Source organism: Chaetodon trifascialis, chromosome 12 (assembly GCF_039877785.1).
Source record: "Chaetodon trifascialis isolate fChaTrf1 chromosome 12, fChaTrf1.hap1, whole genome shotgun sequence".
NCBI lineage: Eukaryota > Metazoa > Chordata > Actinopteri > Chaetodontiformes > Chaetodontidae > Chaetodon > Chaetodon trifascialis.
In genome coordinates this window covers 14,076,151-14,097,831 of record NC_092067.1, presented here as the reverse complement: position 1 = coordinate 14,097,831, position 21,681 = coordinate 14,076,151, and the positions used below count along the sequence as shown (strand labels likewise).

At 42.5% G+C, this 21,681-nt stretch overlaps 4 protein-coding genes across 4 annotated transcripts; all 4 read left to right on the top strand.

The window, feature by feature from the left end:
* Window positions 1-415: 415 nt before the first annotated feature.
* hoxd12a (homeobox D12a) lies at window positions 416-1,760 on the top strand. The gene is made up of 2 exons (XM_070976277.1): window positions 416-977; window positions 1,522-1,760. The coding sequence occupies exons 1-2, from the start codon at window positions 416-418 to the stop codon at window positions 1,758-1,760; spliced, it is 801 nt and encodes a 266-aa protein (XP_070832378.1).
* Window positions 1,761-6,835: 5,075 nt separating this feature from the next.
* Window positions 6,836-8,551, top strand: hoxd11a (homeobox D11a). The gene is given in 3 exon segments (XM_070976197.1): window positions 6,836-6,922; window positions 6,924-7,650; window positions 8,316-8,551. Coding segments are annotated over 3 exon segments (1,050 nt in total).
* A 4,104-nt stretch (window positions 8,552-12,655) lies between these two features.
* On the top strand, window positions 12,656-14,478 carry hoxd10a (homeobox D10a). Its single transcript, XM_070976252.1, has 2 exons — window positions 12,656-13,403; window positions 14,204-14,478. Exons 1-2 carry the CDS (start codon window positions 12,656-12,658, stop codon window positions 14,476-14,478), a joined length of 1,023 nt encoding a protein of 340 aa, XP_070832353.1.
* A 2,162-nt stretch (window positions 14,479-16,640) lies between these two features.
* hoxd9a (homeobox D9a) lies at window positions 16,641-17,967 on the top strand. Its single transcript, XM_070976134.1, has 2 exons — window positions 16,641-17,214; window positions 17,723-17,967. Exons 1-2 carry the CDS (start codon window positions 16,641-16,643, stop codon window positions 17,965-17,967), a joined length of 819 nt encoding a protein of 272 aa, XP_070832235.1.
* Window positions 17,968-21,681: the final 3,714 nt, after the last annotated feature.

Genomic DNA, 21,681 nt, shown 5'->3' with positions numbered 1-21,681 from the left:
CATGGATGCGGGCGTGCATTGCCTCGGGTCTCCCGTGGTGCATTCATGGCCCTGCATATGCCCTTATACTGTATGGGTCTGTCCATAAAGTCACCTTGTTATTCTTCGTGTCACAGCACAAATGAAATCCGTGCATGCGCTTTCACATAAGAGCTCCTGACTCTGAAATTGACACAAGCCAAACACTCCAAAGATACTCCTGACTGAAAAGACGGTTAGAATTTCACCCCCCACCCACCCAATACCAAAATATTTCCTCATGGAGTATTTTGCTTTGCAGTATTGAGAGCAAGGGTGGGGCGGAACAACATATTTTGCATATCACGTGACGCCGTATTAACAAATCAACAATTACCTACCCTTTATTCTTCAGGAGTTGCTAAAAGGTTCGCAAGAAGCGTTGGAGGAAAGCTCCATGGAGATGTGTGAGCGGAATCCTTTAAATCCCGGCTATGTTGGTTCTCTGTTGAATTTTGCGCCCCCTGAGTCGCTCTATTTCTCCAACTTACGGGGTAATGGAGCCCACATACCCGGGCTGCATCAGCTCCCTTACAACAGGAGAGAGGTGTGCACGCTCCCGTGGACTTCCTCAAGTTCGTGCACGTCTGGACCAGCAGCACCACCACAGAGCCGCGCCTTCGGAGGCTACTGTCCGCCGTTTCTGTCCAACTCGGTGTCCATAAATCCGAACACCTCCAGCGGCCATGTCAAGGCGCATTTGGAGGAGTCGGCTCGGTGCTTTCAGACCACAAGCCACAAGGCAGAGGAGACTGGCAGGCCGGGTGAAGCTTACGCCGCGGAGCATGGGCCCGCTAGTGACCGCGGTTACTCGGATCTGGACAGCCGGTCTCACGGCTCTGCGGCCCAGCTCGATCCGGATTCGGCAGGTCCAATGCATGTGAACGGCGCCAAACAGGAGCAGAATCCCGTTCACCTATCATCGAGTCACACATGCTCCAGGACGACTTTTGCAGATGGTTAAGCTTCTTATTTTACATCACTGTCCTGTTGTCAGCTCGTTTTTTTTTTTTTTTTTTTTTGCCTTTTCACATCCACTATGATAACACAACAATCTGCTATTAATAGCTGTGCTTCTTTTTAGTTTTCTCATTCCAAGCTTCTCTTCTGTCACCTCATTACAAAAGACTACTACATTTCCATTCCCCTATGTTGTATTTTGTGTGTGACATCATGTAATGAGTTCATATGACTGTCTGTGACTATTTTATGATCAGTTAATATGTCCTGTGGCGTCATTATTATTTTAATATTCCCATAATATGCTCATAGAGGCTACCGTGCCTGGTGTTCGTGGTAATAGCAGCCCTATTGTCCTAGAAATGCAGGAGGCCTGACTTCAACTATTTACTGTTATTAAACCTTTTTTATATTTGTAAGAAATGAGCAGCACTAATACGCAGTGCCACCGGGAGCAGTTAATTCCCTTTAGTTTATATCTCTGTAGCTGAAGTTGGTGTTAATTTAAAGTATAAAACTTGTTTCTACCTCTGCTTCCTCCAGGTGCCCCTTGGTGCTCGTCACATGTGAAAACCAGAAAGAAGAGAAAGCCTTACTCGAAGCCACAGCTGGCTGAACTTGAGAATGAATTTATGATGAATGAATTCATCAACAGGCAGAAACGAAAGGAGCTGTCAGACAGACTGGACCTGAGCGACCAGCAAGTGAAAATATGGTTTCAGAACCGGAGGATGAAGAAGAAACGACTGATGATGCGCGAACAGGCTTTTTCTGCTTACTGATGACCTTTGGACTTGATCGTGACCAGCAGCGCACAGAAAATATGCTGTGTTGCACTATGAATGTTGCAGCGCATCACACGGGCCTTTCGGTCGGTGCCATGGACTTGTATTTATAAATATGTATCAAATGTTTATTTTACTGTCACACAATAGGCTACATTTTTATCCAGTCCCAAGAACTTCACTGATATTAATGTTAATAAAGAAACGCGTTGCAGGTTGTAGATTCTACTCAGCTGGTCTCCAAATGCGCACTGGGCCCTCGCTCCTGGTTGGCCTTTAGCCGCCGGATAAACCTAAATCTTTAAGCCTAAATGATTCTGATCATACTCAAATTTCAGACCTGTTTAAACAGTAATATGGTTCTATATGTGTTTGTGTGTTTTGTATGATGGCTTGCGCGTGTAGCGTAGGCCTATAACGTGGAAGCAAACAGTCAAGTTCACGTTTACGGACGGATAAATCAACCGAAGTCAAAATATATTATGATTGCATGTCTGTTTCCTGATTGCTCTTGTTCACTTAAATGCCTGATTTCCCCCCAAAATGATTGTTAATCTGATGAAATAAGAAAAGTGACATTGCTTTTGTTCTACATGGCCGCGTCCATAGTCCAAGTCGGTCTGCGGAGCAACAGATTTGCGCCGCATTTAGTGCTAGACGGTGTTTACTTAAATGTCTGGAGGAAAAAAAAAGAAAAAAGAAGAATGAAAAAGTGAGTCTGTGGATGTGAAACATTCTGATGGTGTTCGTTCAAACTGCGTTATAACTGTATGAAATAAACGTGGGGTTTTGTTTTGTCGGACCTGGTTCTGTGTTTCAATGCAAACGTGGATGCTATACTGCAGTCACAGATCAGATGCATCACTCGTGCTCTGTAGGTCCAGTTTTCATAAATACATAATTAATGAAAGAATATTTCACTTTGAATTGAACGGGTTTATGAATCTTTCTGGATAGCATGCTGTTGGTATTAGGACGCAGCCGCCCTTTTACGCATGGACGAGAGATTTTGTAAAAACGGTTGCAACCTGTACATTGATAAATCTGTAAATAAAGATTTTTTAAATGACCTGTACACAAGTTTATGTGCATCATGTGAGTCATTGTGTATTTTTAACAGTATGGCGGGATTAAACCTAGTTTGAGTCTGGACAGTGTCGTCGTATTCACGATCACTGAATTCGTCGCTCACTAGATGACTATTATCTGTATGGATGTGCAAAAGGTGAATAGTCTGCACCTTATCCAACAATATTTGACACATGATTTTAAAAGTAGGGAGTTCTTACTCACAGCGGTGGAAAGGCGGCGTAAGAAACCGTTGTTGCCTTTTACGTAAGATAAACAGAATAATCCTCATTTTACGAATTAATCGTCTGTATGTGGAAGTATCTGTTGCCTTTATATACAGATACTTTTAATCACATCTTTCCGAGAGGCAACCCGCGACTCATTCTAATATGAAATGTCTTGCAGCGTGCATCCAGCTATCCCTGCAGTAAAGGTCTGTTTTTATCTCTGTCATGTAATTTCAGAAAGAGAATTCATGTATTTTTAATATCTTTTACTAAGTCAAAGACTGCTTTAGCGATATTCTGTCAGAATTATAGGCCTTTACTTTTACTTGTAGCCTACATTCATTGACCCTCACTGGATTTTCATCAAAGTATTACGAGTGAGCTATCATTTTTAAATGTATATTTGCGTATTTTCTTCAATGTTATACGCGTGTTCTCTTGTGTCTGCTATATAGCTTTCCTCCTCGGCGCAGAAGCGTGATTCCTGCTCACAGTAACTATAAAACGCAGCAGCAGCTCACACCAGCAGCGAAAAACCTTCACTTGTCAGTGGGAGGTGAGTGCGGCCAAATGGATCTGGTGTAATTCAGAAGTCATAACGCATCCTTTAATTTCTCTCTCAGATTTTATGAATTTAATACGCCGAAAGCAGGTTCCTCTGAGCGTATTAGATGCGATTTTGTTGGTGTGTGTGTGTGTGTGTGTGTGTGTGTGTGTGTGTGTGTGTGTGTGTGTGTGTGTGTTGCTGTCTCCACATTGTGATTGAGCATTGAGAAAAGTTAAAGGCTGCAGGTCACAAGTCTGACTCTAAAGGCAGAGGCTCAAGCTGCAGCTATCGAAGAATAACAAACCACCAACAGACCATCAGACAGTGAATCTATTAATGGACCCTCCCGTTACATCATCGTCACGTCATCATCACTGCATCTATGTTTCTCTGCAGAGCATGACACTGCAGTCACATTAAAGGTTCACCAAAGTCAGAGAAACATTTCAAACCCAGCAATTTGTAATGAAACGCGAGGAGATGGTTTTTCCATTAGTGAGTTTTAGACCTCCGTCGTTTCCCACATTTGGTCTTTTTGTAGAGCTATTGGGGCTAAATGTGTCATTTTTATTGGCGCGATCTTTGCTCTGTTTCTATCATTTTGCACACAATCTGCAAACACATGCGCTCTTATGCTGCGGGCCTGTTGTATTCCAGCTGGAGGTCAGTCTGTTTTTCTCTCAGTTTAAAATCCTTCCCGCACAACATGTTTCACCTACTTTTAGCTTTTATTGCTCAGACTGTTTTGAACGGCAACACTGAGTTTTTATGCGTACGATATGCAGCGTTTTGTTTCACTATTTGTTGCTTTATTGCTTTACTGCCAAATGCAGCCAGACAGCTCAGGCTGCGTAAGATAGTGGGGGCGCCAAAACAAAGTTAAGGTCAAGTTAGTAGGCCGTGCATTGCTACTTGGCCCAATATCAGCACTAAACTACTTGTTTATGCGGATATAGAAAGTAGTTTCATTAAGTGTCTATTTCTCTGACCGATATAACCTGTTCTGGAGTAGCCGCTCATATATGGTAAAACTGTGATATTAAAGTTAATTTTACGCACAAAAAATCCGGCTCAGCAACACGACAACTGAAGATGAATTCAAGTTTGATTCCTCGGAACTTCTCTCCTGCAGAGTTATCTGAAATATGAAATGTTATATGAAAGTGAACATGTAAGAAAATTGTTTTGTTTTTGCTGAGCGCATTTATGAATGTCTCCGTTTGAGCGGACAACGTGCATTTTTAAATAGTTTATTTCCATTTCAAACCACGCAGATCACTTTGTAACGCTGATTTGAAATGTGCTGCACAAATAAAGTTTAGTTTATGTATCCATTATTATTTGCATTAAACATTACATAATTAGTTATTGCAAAAGTGCGAACCTACTTAAATGATAATGATGATCATGATAATAAAGATGTCAAATTTCAACTGCGTGGCTGAGACAATAAAAGTCACATCCTAAATGAAACAAACAAGCAACAGGTCGCCTTAACTTCGTCCATTTGTTTGAGAATTTATAGCACTTTAGTCTTAAACGATCACTGTATTCTCTAACATTTAATTGCAGTACTGCTGATGGTTGTTGATGGGCAAAGTTGTGTTTTCTGCACTCTTTAAGTTCTGCGTCGGGATGGATTAATTTTCAAAGAAATGTCCAGGGTTTTTTTTTGTTTTTCTTTCTTTTCTTTTTTTTAAATAAACTCACATTTTGTTCTGCCTGCTGTTAACTGCGGGAGAGGTTTCAGCATGAAGTGTAGCCAACGTTGAACACAGAGAGCCCGGCCACAGAGCTGATTTTACCCCCAATAACAATAAACCCGGCCTCTTTAAAGCTACTTCCAAATTACAATGTGACCTTCAGACTCAAAGCGGTGAAGAATCTGCTCGCCCTTTGACTACAACACCGGCCTTCAAATCAGGGCGGCTTTCCTACTGGATGTGCACAGTTTGCGTGATAGTTTTGAGCTCAATGTCCAGCATCAGGCCTGCAAAAACTATCAAGATTTCCTTTACACGCATGTCTTTCCTTTTCTACTTTCTCACGAGCGATAAACATAAAAGCCATACTCACAGAAGGCAAACAAAAAAATATTGGTTGAGGCTTGAACGCATGTGGTATCCGTTCACCAGTGTTTAAACTCCCGTTTTCCCCACCGAGAAGAGGGCCTAAACACTGCAGGCATGGCTGCCTCCGCGCAATAAAATGATTTGGGCGCAGAGGCTTGCTGGTGAACGCTCGGTGGACATCACCTAGACCACAGACGGTCAAAGCCAGTTGTTTTGGACTTGGCCATGCTGAATGATATGCTTTGCGATTTCATACTTGCGATTGAGTTAGCTTATGTTTTTTGTGGCATCCAACATCAACTTTTCTGCATTTCCACTAACAGACCGTGGGCTGTATTGCTTGGCAGGCTCCACGCGCGTTCATCTGTATTTATTATTAAGGGTGTAACAAGTGGGAGGAAAAAAACAAAAACACAAGCAGCAAAGGGTGTTTTAATATTCAACTACAGAGTGATTTTAAAGCTGAGGCACACTTGGGCTCGTTCACGTGCTTAGCAATAGAATTTCTAAAATGATTGTTATAGTAGAGTAGTTTTGTGGTGTTTTATTATTTCTCTTGTGCCGCCTGAGCTTTGCCTTTCGCACCATGCTGCAGGCGAAAACCATTGTGCCTAATAATGAATTCAAATATTTTCCCGCTGCGTTTGTTTGCATGTACTTAAATGTCCTCGGGCCATCATGCGGCTCAGTGATTATGCGCAATGAACCCTCATTTATCCGCATAAAAACGGCCTTAATGAGCAGCTTGTGGATCACATGTGATTCTGCAGGCTTCTGGTTTAACTGTGCAGCGGAAGTGCAGGCACGGTGGCCTTGGTGCCGTCCTCCTCAAGCTTTGCATTAAACGCGGGGGTCAACTCCAATCTTTCCAACCTAACTGTTGCTACTAAACAGCGGCGATGATCGCCCCAAAGCGCCCAAATTTATTGACGGATGAGCGCGTGTGGCTGTCATTACATGCCATTAGGCGATGAAGATGATGTTGCTGTAAAGCTTTCAATTAAATATTCCAGCGGTGGTTCACAAATGTCTTTTTTCTGTGAGCTATAGGGCAAGAAGGCTGGAGAGGAGTTTCCTCTGCAGCCAGGCAGCCAATGAAGTCTCTTGCATGAGCTCACATGAGTTTCTTCGGACAGTTTTTAATGACTGATATTGATGTATGGTAATTTCTTGGCTGGATCACATGACACAATTACCTCAAGAATCGATCAAGATGTATTGCAGGTCTGCCTACGTTTCCGATTTTTTTCTCCCTGGCGGGGTCTTTCCACACGCCCGTGGTGCTATAGATGGACAAAGTTGAACACAGTCAAGCTGCCAATTCCTTTCCTCTGCATGTTGCAAAGAGGAAAAGGGAAGAAGAGATATGACGGAATACGATGATCGCAGCTGTGCGTCAAATATGTATTTACCGAGCTGCACTTATTACGTTTCGACGCCCGACTTTACATCAGTCTCCTCCTTTTTACCGCAGACTACTTCGTGTCAGATTAATTTCCCCTATTCTCCCAACATAGCCCAAGTCCAACCTGTTCGAGAAGTCGCTTTCAGGGATTATGGACTGGACCACCCCAGCAAATGGCACTACAGGGGCAATTACGCGTCTTACTACTCAACGGACGAGATAATGCACCGGGACTTCATTCAGTCCTCCAGCAGCAGGTCGGATGTGATATTCAAAAACGAGTCCTTGTACGGCCATCACGGGGGGACGAGCTCGCCGTGCAATTTCCTGACCGGCGTCGGCCGAACTGGGGTCCTTCCCCAGGGCTTCGACCAGTTTCTGGACAATCCTAACTCGGACAAGCCCAACGCGGAGCCCCCCAAACAAAGGGCAGACTCTGCTGTCCCCGGAGACGCTGCGAATACCAACCAGGCTTTAACCAAACTAGAACAGCACAGAGCTGACCAGTGCGGGAGCGTCGACGAGGACTCGTCCTCCAACTGCGGCGACAAGAGCAACCAACAGAGTAAGTCGCTATTTTCTTCTTTGTCTGCGATATAAGGTGAGCCTTTTAGACAATAGAGTGTGTGGACTGCGCTGTGTCCATCACCGTGGCCGTCCAGGGTGATGTGCCTCTTTATAAGCATGCAAAAGCTTTTATATCCCAATAAGATTTACTTTACGGTTGTAAAGGTATTTACAATGGGAAACGGTTAAGTAACCATACTTTAAAGGTTGCCTTGTGTCTAATAACAATATGTCGTTGTTGGAATTTATTTGCATTGCCGAGGAATTCAAGAAAGTTAGAATCATTTTTATTAAAGTTTATTTGATAGAGAACGTTGTGCTGGTATGGCTGTGATCACAGTTTTATGGAACAGTCCTGCATACACCAACTCATACTCAGAACAGTGCAGTTTAAGTTCATTTCAATGCTAATTCCTCATTTGTCTCTGTCGGTGTGTGTGTGTGTGTGTGTGTGTGTGTGTGTGTGTGTGTGTGTGTGTGTGTGTGTGTGTGTGTGTGTGTGTGTGTGTGTGTGTGTGTGTGTGTGACAGTGAGCGGGGCCTTTGTGCAGATATAAATAAATAAATGCCTTCGTCAACATGTTGGCTGTGGTACCCTCCAGATTTTCTGACTTGTAAAATCGTCAAATGTTCACGTTTTCTTTTCTTTTCTTTTTTTGCGCAGGTTCATCGACCAAGTCCAGGAAGAAGAGGTGTCCTTACACCAAATACCAGATCCGAGAACTTGAACGAGAGTTTTTCTTCAACGTGTACATTAACAAAGAGAAGCGGCTTCAGCTGTCCCGGATGTTAAACCTGTCCGATCGGCAGGTGAAGATTTGGTTTCAGAACAGGAGAATGAAAGAGAAAAAGCTGAACCGTGACCGCCTACAGTATTTCACCGGGAATCCTTTATTCTGATACCTGACATAGTGTGCACACACACACACACACACACACACACACACACACACACACACACACACACACACACACACACACACACACACACACGAGTAAAATAGCAGCCACACACACACATTTGTTTTTAAGACTGGTTCCCTCTGCATATTTGACCCCTCATCATCCTGCTTAAGCAGTTTATTTTACAAAAATACGGCATCTATTAAACCAACCACGCTGCCATATTTTTGCAAACATTTTCCGCATTTATTTATGTGTCTTCACACATTTCGCTTCATCGGCAACAAATATTTCAGCAGAGGGCGAGCTGTGCTTTGAAATTATTTAAATGAACTGTATGTAGGCTTCTTCCTTGTGTAATGTCCATTTATAAGACGCATGTAGTGCACGCTGTGGTGTGAAACAAAGTAGACACGACAAATGTTGTATCATAGTCACGAAATTTGTCACATGAACTTAATGACGTCCTGCAAAAATAGCACAACATCAGGGGGATTTTCTCAACGTTCGTCATTGGAGAATGTGGCGCTTGCAAGCCTGTATAGTCTCTTTATTCCTTTTGCTTTCAAACGCCGAGTTGTTTACCAAACCTTGAACCGTCTAGACAGTACAATAAACGTAGCCGTAAATGTCTAAATAGGGGGCTATTGGACTTTTTGTCCCAACCCCCAGACCACAAGAGGACTGATTCTTCTTCCTGCCTCGAAGTAGTTTCACTCCAGGCTACAAATGTTCGGAGAATTCATGAGATTTCTGCGTGTCTCCTCCATATAGCTCCCTCTGACATCTTGGGCCATATTCTAAGAAGGACCGCCATATGAAGGAATAGGTAATTTTTCAAGTTTATCTGCTTTTCTGGTGTTCCCAGTGAGCCAAATGTGGCGTGGACGCCTCTTGATCTGCTGCAAATGACAAGGAGCTCCAGTTGTTGTCGAAAAAAGCGCGTTTCCATCTTTAATTAAAGCAGGTGAAACGTTTCCATCTTTGCGCAGCTCCACTAGAAACTCTACAAGGAGTGAAATCTTCTGGGTACTACACATTACCTCATGTAGGATTCATCTTTGTGCTATTTTTGTAACCATTGAAGGGGACGGAGTAAATGAATGCATTGGTCCCACTCAGTCGCTTTATTGATAATTCATGTGATGCCAGTGGGTGATTATTTTATCTTGCAGCAACAATTAGACCCATTATATCAGCGTGCTTTATGAAAAAAAATTGCAGTTTGGAGAGGGATTAATGTTTATTTCATTTGTGATGTATGACATGTACAGTTATTTCCCAAAAAGGCGATTAGAAAACTGAGGTTTCATTAAGCGTTTAATTGGGTTGTCATCATGTCCTCTAGTGAAATTACATTACCAACTGTGTGGGGTGTTTCACTTTGCTTCTCGGTGCATCCACATGAGGGCAGACTTGCAGCTTCTGGCTGCCGGTGGAAATGCACAGTTCAGCCAAATTTAACATGTACCCTGCATGAAAAGCAATGCGTGGAGGAAGAACCCGTTCAACGCAGGTTAAGTTCACATTCTTATTTTAAGTCTCACTGCATCCGGTAGCCTGAATTATGTTGTGTTTACAACAGAATGTATTTTCTTTTTTTGTTTGTTTGTTTTATTTTGTTTTTACTTTTCCTTTCCTTTTCCTTTTCAAAATTACCTTTTGTTCCTGTTGTTTTTTATATATACTAGCAAAAGTAGGCTACCGTTTCTCTGGAGAAAGTAAGAAGTTAATCACAGTGAATCTCAGACTGAACATGATTTCTCTCACTCAGTGTCCAGTTGAACTGATGCACATCCTGCGTCAAAGAGACGGCAGTCACGTCTACAAGTCATGTTCAAGTGTTTTGAAAAGACGAGTCAAACAAAAATCATTTCTATTCCAGTTCGGGTTTTTGTCACCCGAACTTCTAAAACACACTTTTCGATCTTTACCCGAAGGCCGCTGAAATGTCTCTCTGCAGACTGCAAATATTATGCCACCGTGCGCGATCAATTATTGCTAAAAATTCCCTATCATTTAAATTTTAATTTCATTTTGCAGCTTTGTAACTTTTACTAATTTATGCTTCATCTGCGTCTGGCTATAATAATAATGAAAGTGTGACGTTACTCGACAGAGGTGTTGTAGTTTCAAGCTTTCGGTTTTGAGAGAAACTACAACAATGTCTGTTCGTTATTTTTGTTTTTTTTTTGTTTTTTTTTGTAAGTCTGCCTCTGTATGTTCCATTTTTATATCCTGTATGTTTAAAATATCAGCGAGTCTCCTGGTATTTGCTTTAAATATTTATTATGATGATGATTATTATTATTACTTAATCCAAGGTCCAATTTGTTTTTCCACTTTTACGGTACTTGTGTATATTTTGTGCGCGTGTGAACTGTTGATTATACCTGAAGAATATACTCTCACATTATTATTTTTTTTGTTGTTTGAGTTCAGTGCCTCACAGGATATTAGAAATAGCTTTTATGTTTTCTTTGAGCGGCTGTCATTATTGTGATCATTAAAACAGAAATGACTCCGTGCTGTCACGTCTCTCACTTAAATGTTATTTTTTCTGTCTTTATAATATCCGAATTTTGTGTGACGAGGAATGTTTGTATGCTACAAATTCTTATTTACAGCCAACTGTAAATATCTCAGAGCCTTGAAGACAAGGGCGGACGACGTTTACACATCCTCTCAAATAAGTTGAATGATTATTTAAAGCTTGGTGCGTAAATACCAAAGATAGAATTATTTGTTCTTTATTTTAAAGACCTCCAGGATCATTGCAATTATTGCGGCCTGACTTCTGATTTTTGGTCGATGTCTATTTTCAGTTGCAGTGTTTTTATTTTTTCCCTTCATCTGAACAGGCACACTGTCCATCTCGCGCACACTTGCAGACAAAAACAATGGAGCTCTGAGCAAAATAATCCCCAGACTGTGCACACCGCCACCTCCCGCAGGGAGTTTTATTTTCAACTTTGCATTTGAACATCGGAAATGCGGCGAAATGGCAGCAAAGATGTTGTGCTTAATAATCTGTGCAAATAATAAAGAATTTTCTATCCGTCTTGAGTGGACTTATTTGAAAAGTAAAACCTGACAAAGGCTTGCAGGACTACAATGTTGACCTTCATGCACACGGAGCTTCCAGTAGCTAAATTTAAAGTGTGAACGGTGGAGCCACATCTTATCTTATAGATTCCTTATTCGCATGCTGACGTCAAGCAGGAAATCTCAGAGGCCGCTGTCTTTATATTGATTGATCTGGTGCAGCGTCATTACAAAATGAGATGCATAAAAGCCAAATAAAACTACAAACCCGGAATAAATGAAACATTGACAGAGCAAAGAGCATAATTACAATTTAACACCTTTATTTATCTATTGTTTTGCATTCAGATTTTAATACAAACTTATTCGACACAGTAAAATAAGGGCAAATACAGCTAGTGTGAGCTCTGTCCTCGGTGGGCTTGGAGTAATGTGAGTGGAAACAAAAAAACGTAAAATTCAGTGGAGGTGGTTACATTCTTTCAAACAGGGCAGTCTGCAGTTGTCGCCTATGCGCCATGTAGGCACACACACACACACACACACACACACACACACACACACACACACACACACACACACACACACACACACACACACACACACACACACACACTTCAGTCTGTCTCTCCCACATAGACACGTTTATCATTTATCATTTCACATCCTGAAAACGTTGCGCGCCGCTTCTGTGTGGATGCAAATGGAGGCGGACTCACTCAAATCGTCATTTTTTAATCTTTATTATTATTTTTTTTTAAGTGTGGTCGCTTCAGTTTGGTTGCGCAGCCTCTCGCGATGCCCCTGTTTTGCCTGCACGAGCCTGTGAACCAATTTCAAGTCCGTGTTGTAGGTGTCGCTGTTGACCACGTCTGCGCCCGCAGTAGGAGCGCGTGCAAGGCGCTGAGGAGGCTGCGTCTCAAGGCCATTTTCAAATCTCATTGGTGGGCTTGTCATGTGGTCGGGAGGCATCCTGACTTACACGGGGATTGTTTTTCCTAGATATGTCAGCTTACAAAGGACATCTCTCTCCTCTAAAGAACTTAAGCCCCCAAAATGTCCTTTCCCACTAGCTCTCCTGCGGCAAACACATTTTTAGTGGACTCTTTAATTGGTGCTTGCAGGACGGACAGCTTTTACTCCAACAGCAACATGTACATGCCGTCTGGTTCAGAAATGGGAACTTACGGAATGCAAACCTGTGGACTCCTGCCGTCTTTCGGCAAAAGAGGGGAGGTCAACCACCAAAATATGGGCATGAATGTCCACTCGTACATACCTCAATTAGATAACTGGACTGATCCGAGCAGACCCTGCAGAATAGAGTCGTCCAGTCAGATGTCAAACTGTACATTTTCACAGAGCATAAAGGAGGAGAGTAACTGCTGCATGTACTCCGACAAGAGAGTACAAAAAGTCAGCTCGCCAGAGGTCCCCGCATATTCTAACGTTATTCCCGAGTCTTGTCCCGTCGATGGTCCCGAGATCCCGGTTCCGGGCTATTTCAGACTGAGCCAAACTTATGCGAATGGGAAACATCAGGAAAACTACTGCCATGAGCCGCCGAGTCCAAACCCAACGCTGATGCAACTCAGCCGGGTCACCCCGAAACCGCAGTCCTCCTCGGCGCCTTCTAATTTCGCAGAGGTGGAAAAGAAAAGTGAGGACGTCCCGCAAAAACCCGAGACCTCAAGGACACCGGTCCCCGTGGAAAGCCCGGATCCCAAGTCCAGCTCCGTGGAGAAAAACTGCCCCATGGAAGCCTCTGTGTCCAGTCCTGAGCTGCTACAGAAGGAAGGGAAAGGTGGGTTGGCTACAATGAAAGCTTTTATCTCGCGGCTCTGCAGTGCTGAGAAGGCTCCAGCATCATAAAACCAAGTATAAAACACAAACAACCCGAAAGTCGTAATGTTTAATGAGAGTCTTTCTCAGGTTGCAGTAATAGGCAACAGAGAATGGTTTTAGCATGCTGCACGCAGACTGTGTCATTCTCTGCAATCAGGTATTTCAACTCAAATAATATGCAATGTTAGAAAAATATATTCCCAGTCTGTTGCTTTATATTTGGGTTTGGTATTTTGGTTTTCTGACATTTAAAATTGAACGTGGGCAGCCAGTATGGTTGCCACAAATGCTGCATAAATGCAAAATTTAACCACTCAAGGATCTTCACATTTTGGTGCATTTGCAGCTGTTACCTAGAACAATGCAACATGACAAAATCATTGTATTTAAAGTTCAATTAAAGTTAAGTAAGTCAAGTTGATCATTTTAGTAATTTAATCAAAGGTTGGATGTTAGAAGCATTTTCAACTCTTATGAAATTAATAGATTTTTGTGAGGCAGTGCTTTAAGCTGTGTAAAGATGTGTTCATGGTGTGCGGTTTGATCAGCTGGGGTTTCATTTCATTTCTATTTCATTAGCGGTGGCATGTACGTGACTAATAACATCCCCTGCATCTTCATCTATCCTGGGAAAACATTTATATTGCTTGTTATTTCCCAGTGGTGAAATCCAAATCAGCAGGTGAGCCTTTCCTCGAGCTGAATCGCACCGCAGCAGCGCTTAAACAGTGTGTGTGTCTCTGATCTGAATCTTTCCAGACTGCAAGAGTGACCCGGCAACAAGCAACTGGTTGACTGCAAAAAGTGGGAGAAAGAAAAGATGCCCCTACACAAAGCACCAGACCTTGGAGTTGGAAAAGGAGTTTCTGTTCAATATGTATCTGACCCGAGAGCGCCGCCTAGAGATCAGCCGGAGCGTCAACCTGACCGACAGGCAGGTCAAGATCTGGTTTCAGAACCGCAGGATGAAACTGAAGAAAATGAGCAGGGAAAACCGCATCCGTGAACTGACCTCAAATCTCACCTTTTCGTGAGCGTGCATGTATTTGTGGTTAGCTGTCTTTTCCCCCTCTATCTCTCATACTCAGTTTGGTGCTTTAGTGGCATTGGACGTTTATCTTCAATTTCAACGAAACTGTGACTATATATGCCAATTTTAGTACTTTGTGTGGCGTCTTGTAATTTGTTTTATTTTATCACAGGGTGACACATTTTGGTCTTAAATTATTGGAGAAGTAGCTTTCTTCCTTCTGCCAGTAGACATGGATATTCTGTTGGGTGTCGATGGTGAGCTGTTCGGGAAGAGTTGCTCTGTTTCAGTCATGAAAGCACATTTATTGTCGTGTAGTGCAGCAATTATTTTACAGTAAGCGCAAGCCATTCGCTCAATAGTGAAACATTTCTATGAGCCTTTAAAGCGACGGGAAACAATGTCAATCTGTGGATTTATTGCATGTTTGTGGCATGTATCTTGCAATAAATTGTCCAAAAAAAAAAAAAAAATTGTTTTGTATTTGTTTGTCAGTCTCGTCTGCAAATATCACAGCTATCAGCAGCCTCATTGTTACATCTATCTCATATCTAAGTTTGCCGTGTTGACGCAGGCACTATTTTGTTCCGAGGAGGAGGAAAAAAGCAAAGAAGTAAAGGTTATAAACGAGCCTATTGCAATTTACTGCAAGAGAAGAAACGGTATTCCAAAGATGATCCTAACATGTGTTTCTAATTCCACTAAATCTACAGTTATGCTCTAAACTCGTCTGACGAGCCCACAAGCTCAAAAACTTGAAAATATTATATCCTACCGGCAGTTGTAACATATGCGGCTTTTTGCTGTCAGGAAACAAATCTTCAACTATGATTACATGCATTTAGATATGATCCAGCTCGGGGAAGACAAATTGAAACCCACAGACTGATATTAGTGAAATTAAGCACAAAAAAACAGTCGATAATGACAAAATGTTCCAGTCTCCTGCGCCGTTTTCTACCAATGGTTTATTTCTGTTTGTGCGAAGTGTGCAGCGGAGACGCAAAGAGAGGCGGGGGTGCTGTAATCTAATAAACACGCTGATGCTTTTATCTTCAGGCCTGTTTGTGCCTAAACTAATCTTCTATAAGGACTAAGACGGGGAAAGTTATGTCCAAGCACAAATGCACAGGCAGCAATCAGCCCTTCCTTCCTTCCGAGCGACGCAGGCCTCTCAGCCACGTCGCGCTTCCTCTCACGGTGCAGAATAACTTCATATTTCTTTAATTATGGTATAAAATGACATGGAAGTATCTGCCTGATCCAGTTTGCAGATCTGACTTTTATCCTGACCATTCCTCTGCAAACAGTGCCTGTTTTGGTCTTCGCTGAAGGTCAACAAAGGCTCCAAAACAGGCAACAAATTAAAGTTCATTTAAAATATTTTTTTTTAAAAAGGGTAAGATGTATATTATATTTAAATTTAGGAACACACAGATGGACTTTTTTACTCCGCGTCTTTTTTCCCATTTTATTGACGGCATGTATAATCACACGCACCTCATAAAACATTTATTGATACATAAAGACATTATTGCTCTCCTTTGAATGAATACAATAATTTCACAACTGCGTTTCCGGCTTAGCTTTAAAAATTAAACCAAGCCAGAAAATATGTTTCCTCGCCGAATATTAACAATGGATTCGCCGCATTGTGAACGGAAATGGCGTCTGTTATTTTACAACATGTTATTACATCTATTTTACGAGGACTCCCTAAGTCTATAAACCATTTTACTAGCATTGAGGGTATCAGGACGATATTATAAGAGTTTTCTCAAACATTAAGATACAGAGAAGCCGTGTTGGTGGACTGCGTGTGGGGGAAAAGCGTCTTATTCCTTTTCTTGCTCCTATTGTTGCAACGTCCTGCAGCCACCAGCGCATGAGAAACTAAAAAAAAAAAAAAAAAAAAAAAAAAAAAGTTGCGTTCATTTGAGCCATTGTTTTCTCCCTCCAGTCACATCTTATGGGCCTTTTTATTATTTGTGAAATGAAAAGCTAATTTAAACCTGACGAAAAAAAAGAGGGCAGGATTGATTTACTCGCTGTATTGGTAAATATGACCACGTGATCCATGTAACCAATCCCTGTAGATGCAGGCCAGCAAAAATACTATGATTGTTCATAGAGGGAAGCTTCCCGTAACAGTGCAACCCTTATTATATGAGTAGGAAGAGATCAAAAATGTCTTCCAGTGGCACTCTCAGTAACTGCTATGTGGACGCTATAATGGGGCAGGAGCCGGAGGATGTGTACGGTGCTCGCTTTATTCAGGCTCCACACATGGTGACCCCGAGGCCGTCAGGTGCTGGGGACAACGCAGACTTCTCCTCTTGCAATTTTGCACCAAAGTCCGCCGTTTTCTCGTCGTCCTGGTCCTCTGTTCATCCGCAGGGGATTTATCACCCGTACGTGCACCACCACCACCACCACCAGTCTCATCTCCCCGCGTCGGACGGCAGATATGTAGGCGTCCGCTCCTGGATGGACCCCATCTCCAACCACGTTTCGTTTGCCGGATTTCACTCCACCAGTCGGCCGTACGGGACAAAGCCAGAGGTGTTGCCTGCGAAAGCTCCGGAGTGCGACGCGCTGGAGGCAGAGGCTCGGCCGCTCGCCGGGGAATTCGCGTGTGGAGTGTCGGAGTGTCCAGAAAAAGCGACCAAAGAGCACAGTGGAAGTGAGCTTTCGAGCCACAGCGAGCCCAAAGAGGAGAAACAACAACAACTTGACCCGAGTAAGTAAACGAAATAGCCGGTCCTGATTTACAACCCGAAGAACTGTAAGAGCTGGGTGTGTAAAACTGGAGGTTTTACTAACCTATAAAAGTGTCTCGTAGTATACCGCGGCTCGGGAAGGGGAAAAACCCGCCCTGCGCCGGTTATTACAGGGTATCCTAAAGTTTTCATGTCACAAGACACCCAAAATAGATACACATTCCTCCGTGCTGATGAGATTTTACCCGAGGTGGACGTTACGCAGAGATACAAGCCTGGTTTATACGCTTCTTTTTGTGGAGACCCATCAGTAAAAACAGGAAAACAGTCTTTTGTTGCGCATTCTCTGTCAAATCAAACTGTCTCTCATTTCACTTTCCACCCTCCTGCAACCACACCAGTGTCCTCACAGGTCCCCAGCCCCACTTTGGCAACCTGTTTTTTTGTGAAGTCACTGAAGTTTAAAATCAAAAGCACGCTCCTCACATGTGCCTTTACCCTCACACGTTATCTCCCTCTGTGTTGCAGACAACCCGGCAGCGAACTGGATTCACGCGCGCTCCACGAGAAAGAAGCGTTGCCCGTACACCAAATATCAGACTTTAGAGCTGGAGAAGGAGTTCCTCTACAACATGTACTTGACGAGAGACCGACGCTATGAGGTGGCCCGCATACTCAGTTTAACCGAGAGACAAGTGAAGATCTGGTTCCAGAACAGGAGGATGAAAATGAAGAAGATGAACAGAGAGAGGAGCGGCAAGGAGCACTTATGAAATCACCGCTGCTGCAGTTTCCACATTTCATGTTTGTACCAAGGAAGCCATCTGAACAATTGCATTTATTATTATTATTAATATTATTATTATTCCTTTTTGGTAGGAGCCTCGGTAGCCATTTTATTTTATTTTTTCAGGTAGCGTGTTGCGTGTCATTGTCATAACACGTGGGCCGAATATGCACCAAAATCACATGTGCAGGAATTCATCTTGACACACAGACAACACAGACACACATCTGCCAAGTGCTGTCGCGAGGCATCAGAAATCCTCTCTGTTTGACACGTACACACACACACACACACACACACACACACACACACACACACACACACACACACACTGGGATGTAAGAGAAAGCAGTGTCTCAGATTTGTTCAGCATCCCCCTCAGTGGGAAACGTGCCTATGCGTGTAATGCTTTTATAGATGTTAAGAATGTGGAGTTGCATATAAAACATTTTCACAGCTCGAGCTACTTGGACTGCTGTCTGTGTCGCAACACACACACACACACACACACACACACACACACACACACACACACACACACACACACACACACACACACACACACGGAGACACTGCGTCATTGACCCATTTTCTTGACTTGGTAAAACATTGTTGACCATGAGATGTGTGTGATTGAGAAGTAGCCCTGTGTTCATAGACCAGAGACTTGAGGGTATATTTGAGGAAAGGAAATTATCCGTTTTAGCTTAAATATGAATATTTACGCTGATATTTTTCCTTAAACACATTTGACAACTTCCTCTGCATGTTTCGGCCGAACTGTTGCGTTATTTCATTTGAGCCATTACATCTGTAAGTACAAACAGATAAATAATTGAGGCCTTTTTTAACAACAAGACCAGAAAGCGAGTCTGCGTTTGACAGTGAATTTCCTTATTTGCAACCAACAATTGAGCTTAAATGAATTGAAATCCCTCTTTAATCCTAAACATGGTTGCATATTATATGTTAAATTTCGCTTAAAAATCATGGGTTTGAAAAGTGGAAGAACGAGTAATAAAGTGTTTACGAGTGGGAGAGGTGTTGCGGCGGATTTCCAATTTATTGTCCAACTTGTACGAATAATTACTTTAAAGCAGGAAGAAACGCGCTCCAATAAAGCTATAGAAATGGCTAGACGTCTGGCCTAAATGACTTTATGGTCCCGGCCAGTAATTACACTCTCCTTTGAAACCCCCTTTTTCTTGGGCGTTTGCGTCTGTCGCTGACAAACAGAATGTGGACACTTTTCCACAGGGTGTCTGGTCGATGAATTGTTTCAGAGGAAATCACCCCCCACCTTAATGGTCACGTTTATTCATCAACTGCACTTCCCACCGATGGGGGAAAAAAAAACCACTTCACTTTGACTGGTGTCCCGTGAATTTATTTTATTTTGACACAGAAAACAAGGCGAAATCAGATGACACTGAACAGGCTTCAATTAAATATGATAAAGGTGGGAAATAGGATTTTTAACGGTTCTTGAAATTATGCAAATGAGGGAATAACGTTTTTAACTGCACGAGTCGAATCAAATGGGAAAACCCTGAATTTTGCAAAATGGGATGCAGTCTGTTTATCTCTGCTGGAGCCTCACGGGAGAAGTAATGAGAGCGCTAGAGGGCGATATTGTTCTTTTAGTTTCAGTTACTGCAATTCATTCACAGCTGGAACGTGAAGGCAACACATGAAGGACTATACCATTCAACATGCGCCCATGGATTCACTGATTTCTATGAGGAGGGGTGTTTTGTTTTTGTTTTTTTAAACAAAATATACTGTTTATGTCTTATATCTTTTATAAAACTGGAGCATTTTGAAGATCTCAAAAGTCCCTAGTTTGTAAGAGGATCGATTTTACAGTATTTAAAAATAATAATAATAATGCAATTTCCCGAACAAAACCTAAAGCTGTTGTTCTTGAGGAAAAAAACATAAAGCAAAAACAAAACAGCAGGCTTCTTCAACGGCTGAAACAATCAATTCGTGTAATTTCATATTGCATTTATTAATGTGCACATTTAAAAAAAATCTTTTGCTAATTTCCAGACAGCGTTTCACACATTTGCGCAAAAGAGCAGCCAGTTTTAACGGATAGAAAAAAGGCTCACTGAGGCCAGGAGTGGCCCTCAGCCCATCATCCTTTTACAGAAGGAAACACAGAAACAATTAGAGTCAACTTTCAGAAATACATTCCTCTAAATGATCCCTTCAGAGGCCATATATCCTCCTCTAAACTTTGCCAAACTCATTCAGTATTGTAGCTGCTTTTTACTGCCTGGAGTGTAAAGTGAGGTAATGAAAATATTGATGACAGATTCATATTTTATGTCAACTCAGCAGCCATTCTGGAGCGACCAAACATGACAGTTACTCTGTGATGTGTTGTTTTTTTTAACCCATTATTCTCAAATGCAACTTTCATATTTCAAGCAGGCTCGCAGCGCGTGTATTTCTGCTTGAATCGCTGACTCAACAGTGTCATACTGGGCCTTTGGAGGAACAATAGTCCAGGTAATTTATTTATTTGTCTTATGCTATAGCCTATTCAATGTAACAAAACGTAAAAAATAACTATAGGACAAAGAATTTTTAGCTATTAAAACTAAAAAGATCAAAGAATTGAATGAGGATAATTAAAACCAGGCTACAGTGAAGGGACCCATGTCTATTGATATAAAGCACTCAAGCTTCAGGGTTGAGGCGTTTGATGTACATTTATCGTTGCTGACTCGCATCTTAAAAAGATTTTAAGAGCTTTAATCTTCGCTTTTTTGGCGCATTAGCTGAGAAGTCAGCGGTGTAGCCTGCTTTTCTTAATTCGGTCTGCAGAGGAAGGATAAGAGGCGCCTCCCTCGGTGTCTGCTGCTGTGTCCCGAGGAGTTAAACCGAACATTACTTCAGTCATCGCCACTGAAAGTGATGCTTGTTATGAGGTTCCCAGTTGTTAAAAGCGTCCAAACACTGACGGCCAATGGCAGCGCCAAGAGAGCACAAGAGGGATACGAAATATTGAAGCAATTAGAGAAAACGTTGAATTGATTATTTGCGTCTTGATCTGACGACTTGATGTACTGAGCTACATGCGTGCTAAGTACAGTGGAATAGAGGCCATACGGAGGCTGTCACGGCTGAAAACTTGACCCCAGGATGACGACGTTCAGCTCCTTTATTAAAAAATGTTTGACCACGTGATTGCACTCGCACATTAATCGGATTTCTTCTTTGGCGGAATTCAGTCAACATGTCAATTTCCACGCAGTCATCCTCACTGCACCGTCATCGTCATGTGCCTCTTCCCTCACAGGCCCTGAGTGAGCTCGGCAAGTCACTCTCGCCATTAGTCACATTGCACCGTGTGGATCTCTATGTTTGCTGTGATATGTTTGCTGTGTTTGCTCCACATCCACGCACTTTACGCAGACCCAGTGTTGTTTCTGTGGAGGCTGCACGCATGTCACGGTAATAGCTGTGAAAATCACGCGTCATCGATTTGGAACAAACAACTTGCAGACTTTCCTCTCTGTGTGTGTGTGTGTGTGTGTGTGTGTGTGTGTGTGTGTGTGTGTGTGTGTGTGTGTGTGTGTGTGTGTGTGTGTGTGTGTGTGTGTTGTGTGTGTGTGTGTGTGTGTGTGTGTGTGTGTGTGTGTGTGTGTGTGTGTGTGTGTGTGATAGAGAGAGAGAGAGAGAGAGAGAG

What these genes read in the sequence shown, in the direction of transcription:
- hoxd12a (XM_070976277.1), top strand. Translation starts at nt 416, where the DNA reads ATGGAGATGTGTGAGCGGAATCCTTTAAATCCCGGCTATGTTGGTTCT. An exon ending in CAGGACGACTTTTGCAGATG is followed by an intron (nt 978 to 1,521) that starts GTTAAGCTTCTT and finishes TGCTTCCTCCAG; the next exon opens with GTGCCCCTTGGTGCTCGTCA.
- hoxd10a (XM_070976252.1), top strand. Translation starts at nt 12,656, where the DNA reads ATGTCCTTTCCCACTAGCTCTCCTGCGGCAAACACATTTTTAGTGGAC. An exon ending in GCTACAGAAGGAAGGGAAAG is followed by an intron (nt 13,404 to 14,203) that starts GTGGGTTGGCTA and finishes GAATCTTTCCAG; the next exon opens with ACTGCAAGAGTGACCCGGCA.
- hoxd9a (XM_070976134.1), top strand. Translation starts at nt 16,641, where the DNA reads ATGAGTAGGAAGAGATCAAAAATGTCTTCCAGTGGCACTCTCAGTAAC. An exon ending in ACAACAACAACTTGACCCGA is followed by an intron (nt 17,215 to 17,722) that starts GTAAGTAAACGA and finishes TCTGTGTTGCAG; the next exon opens with ACAACCCGGCAGCGAACTGG.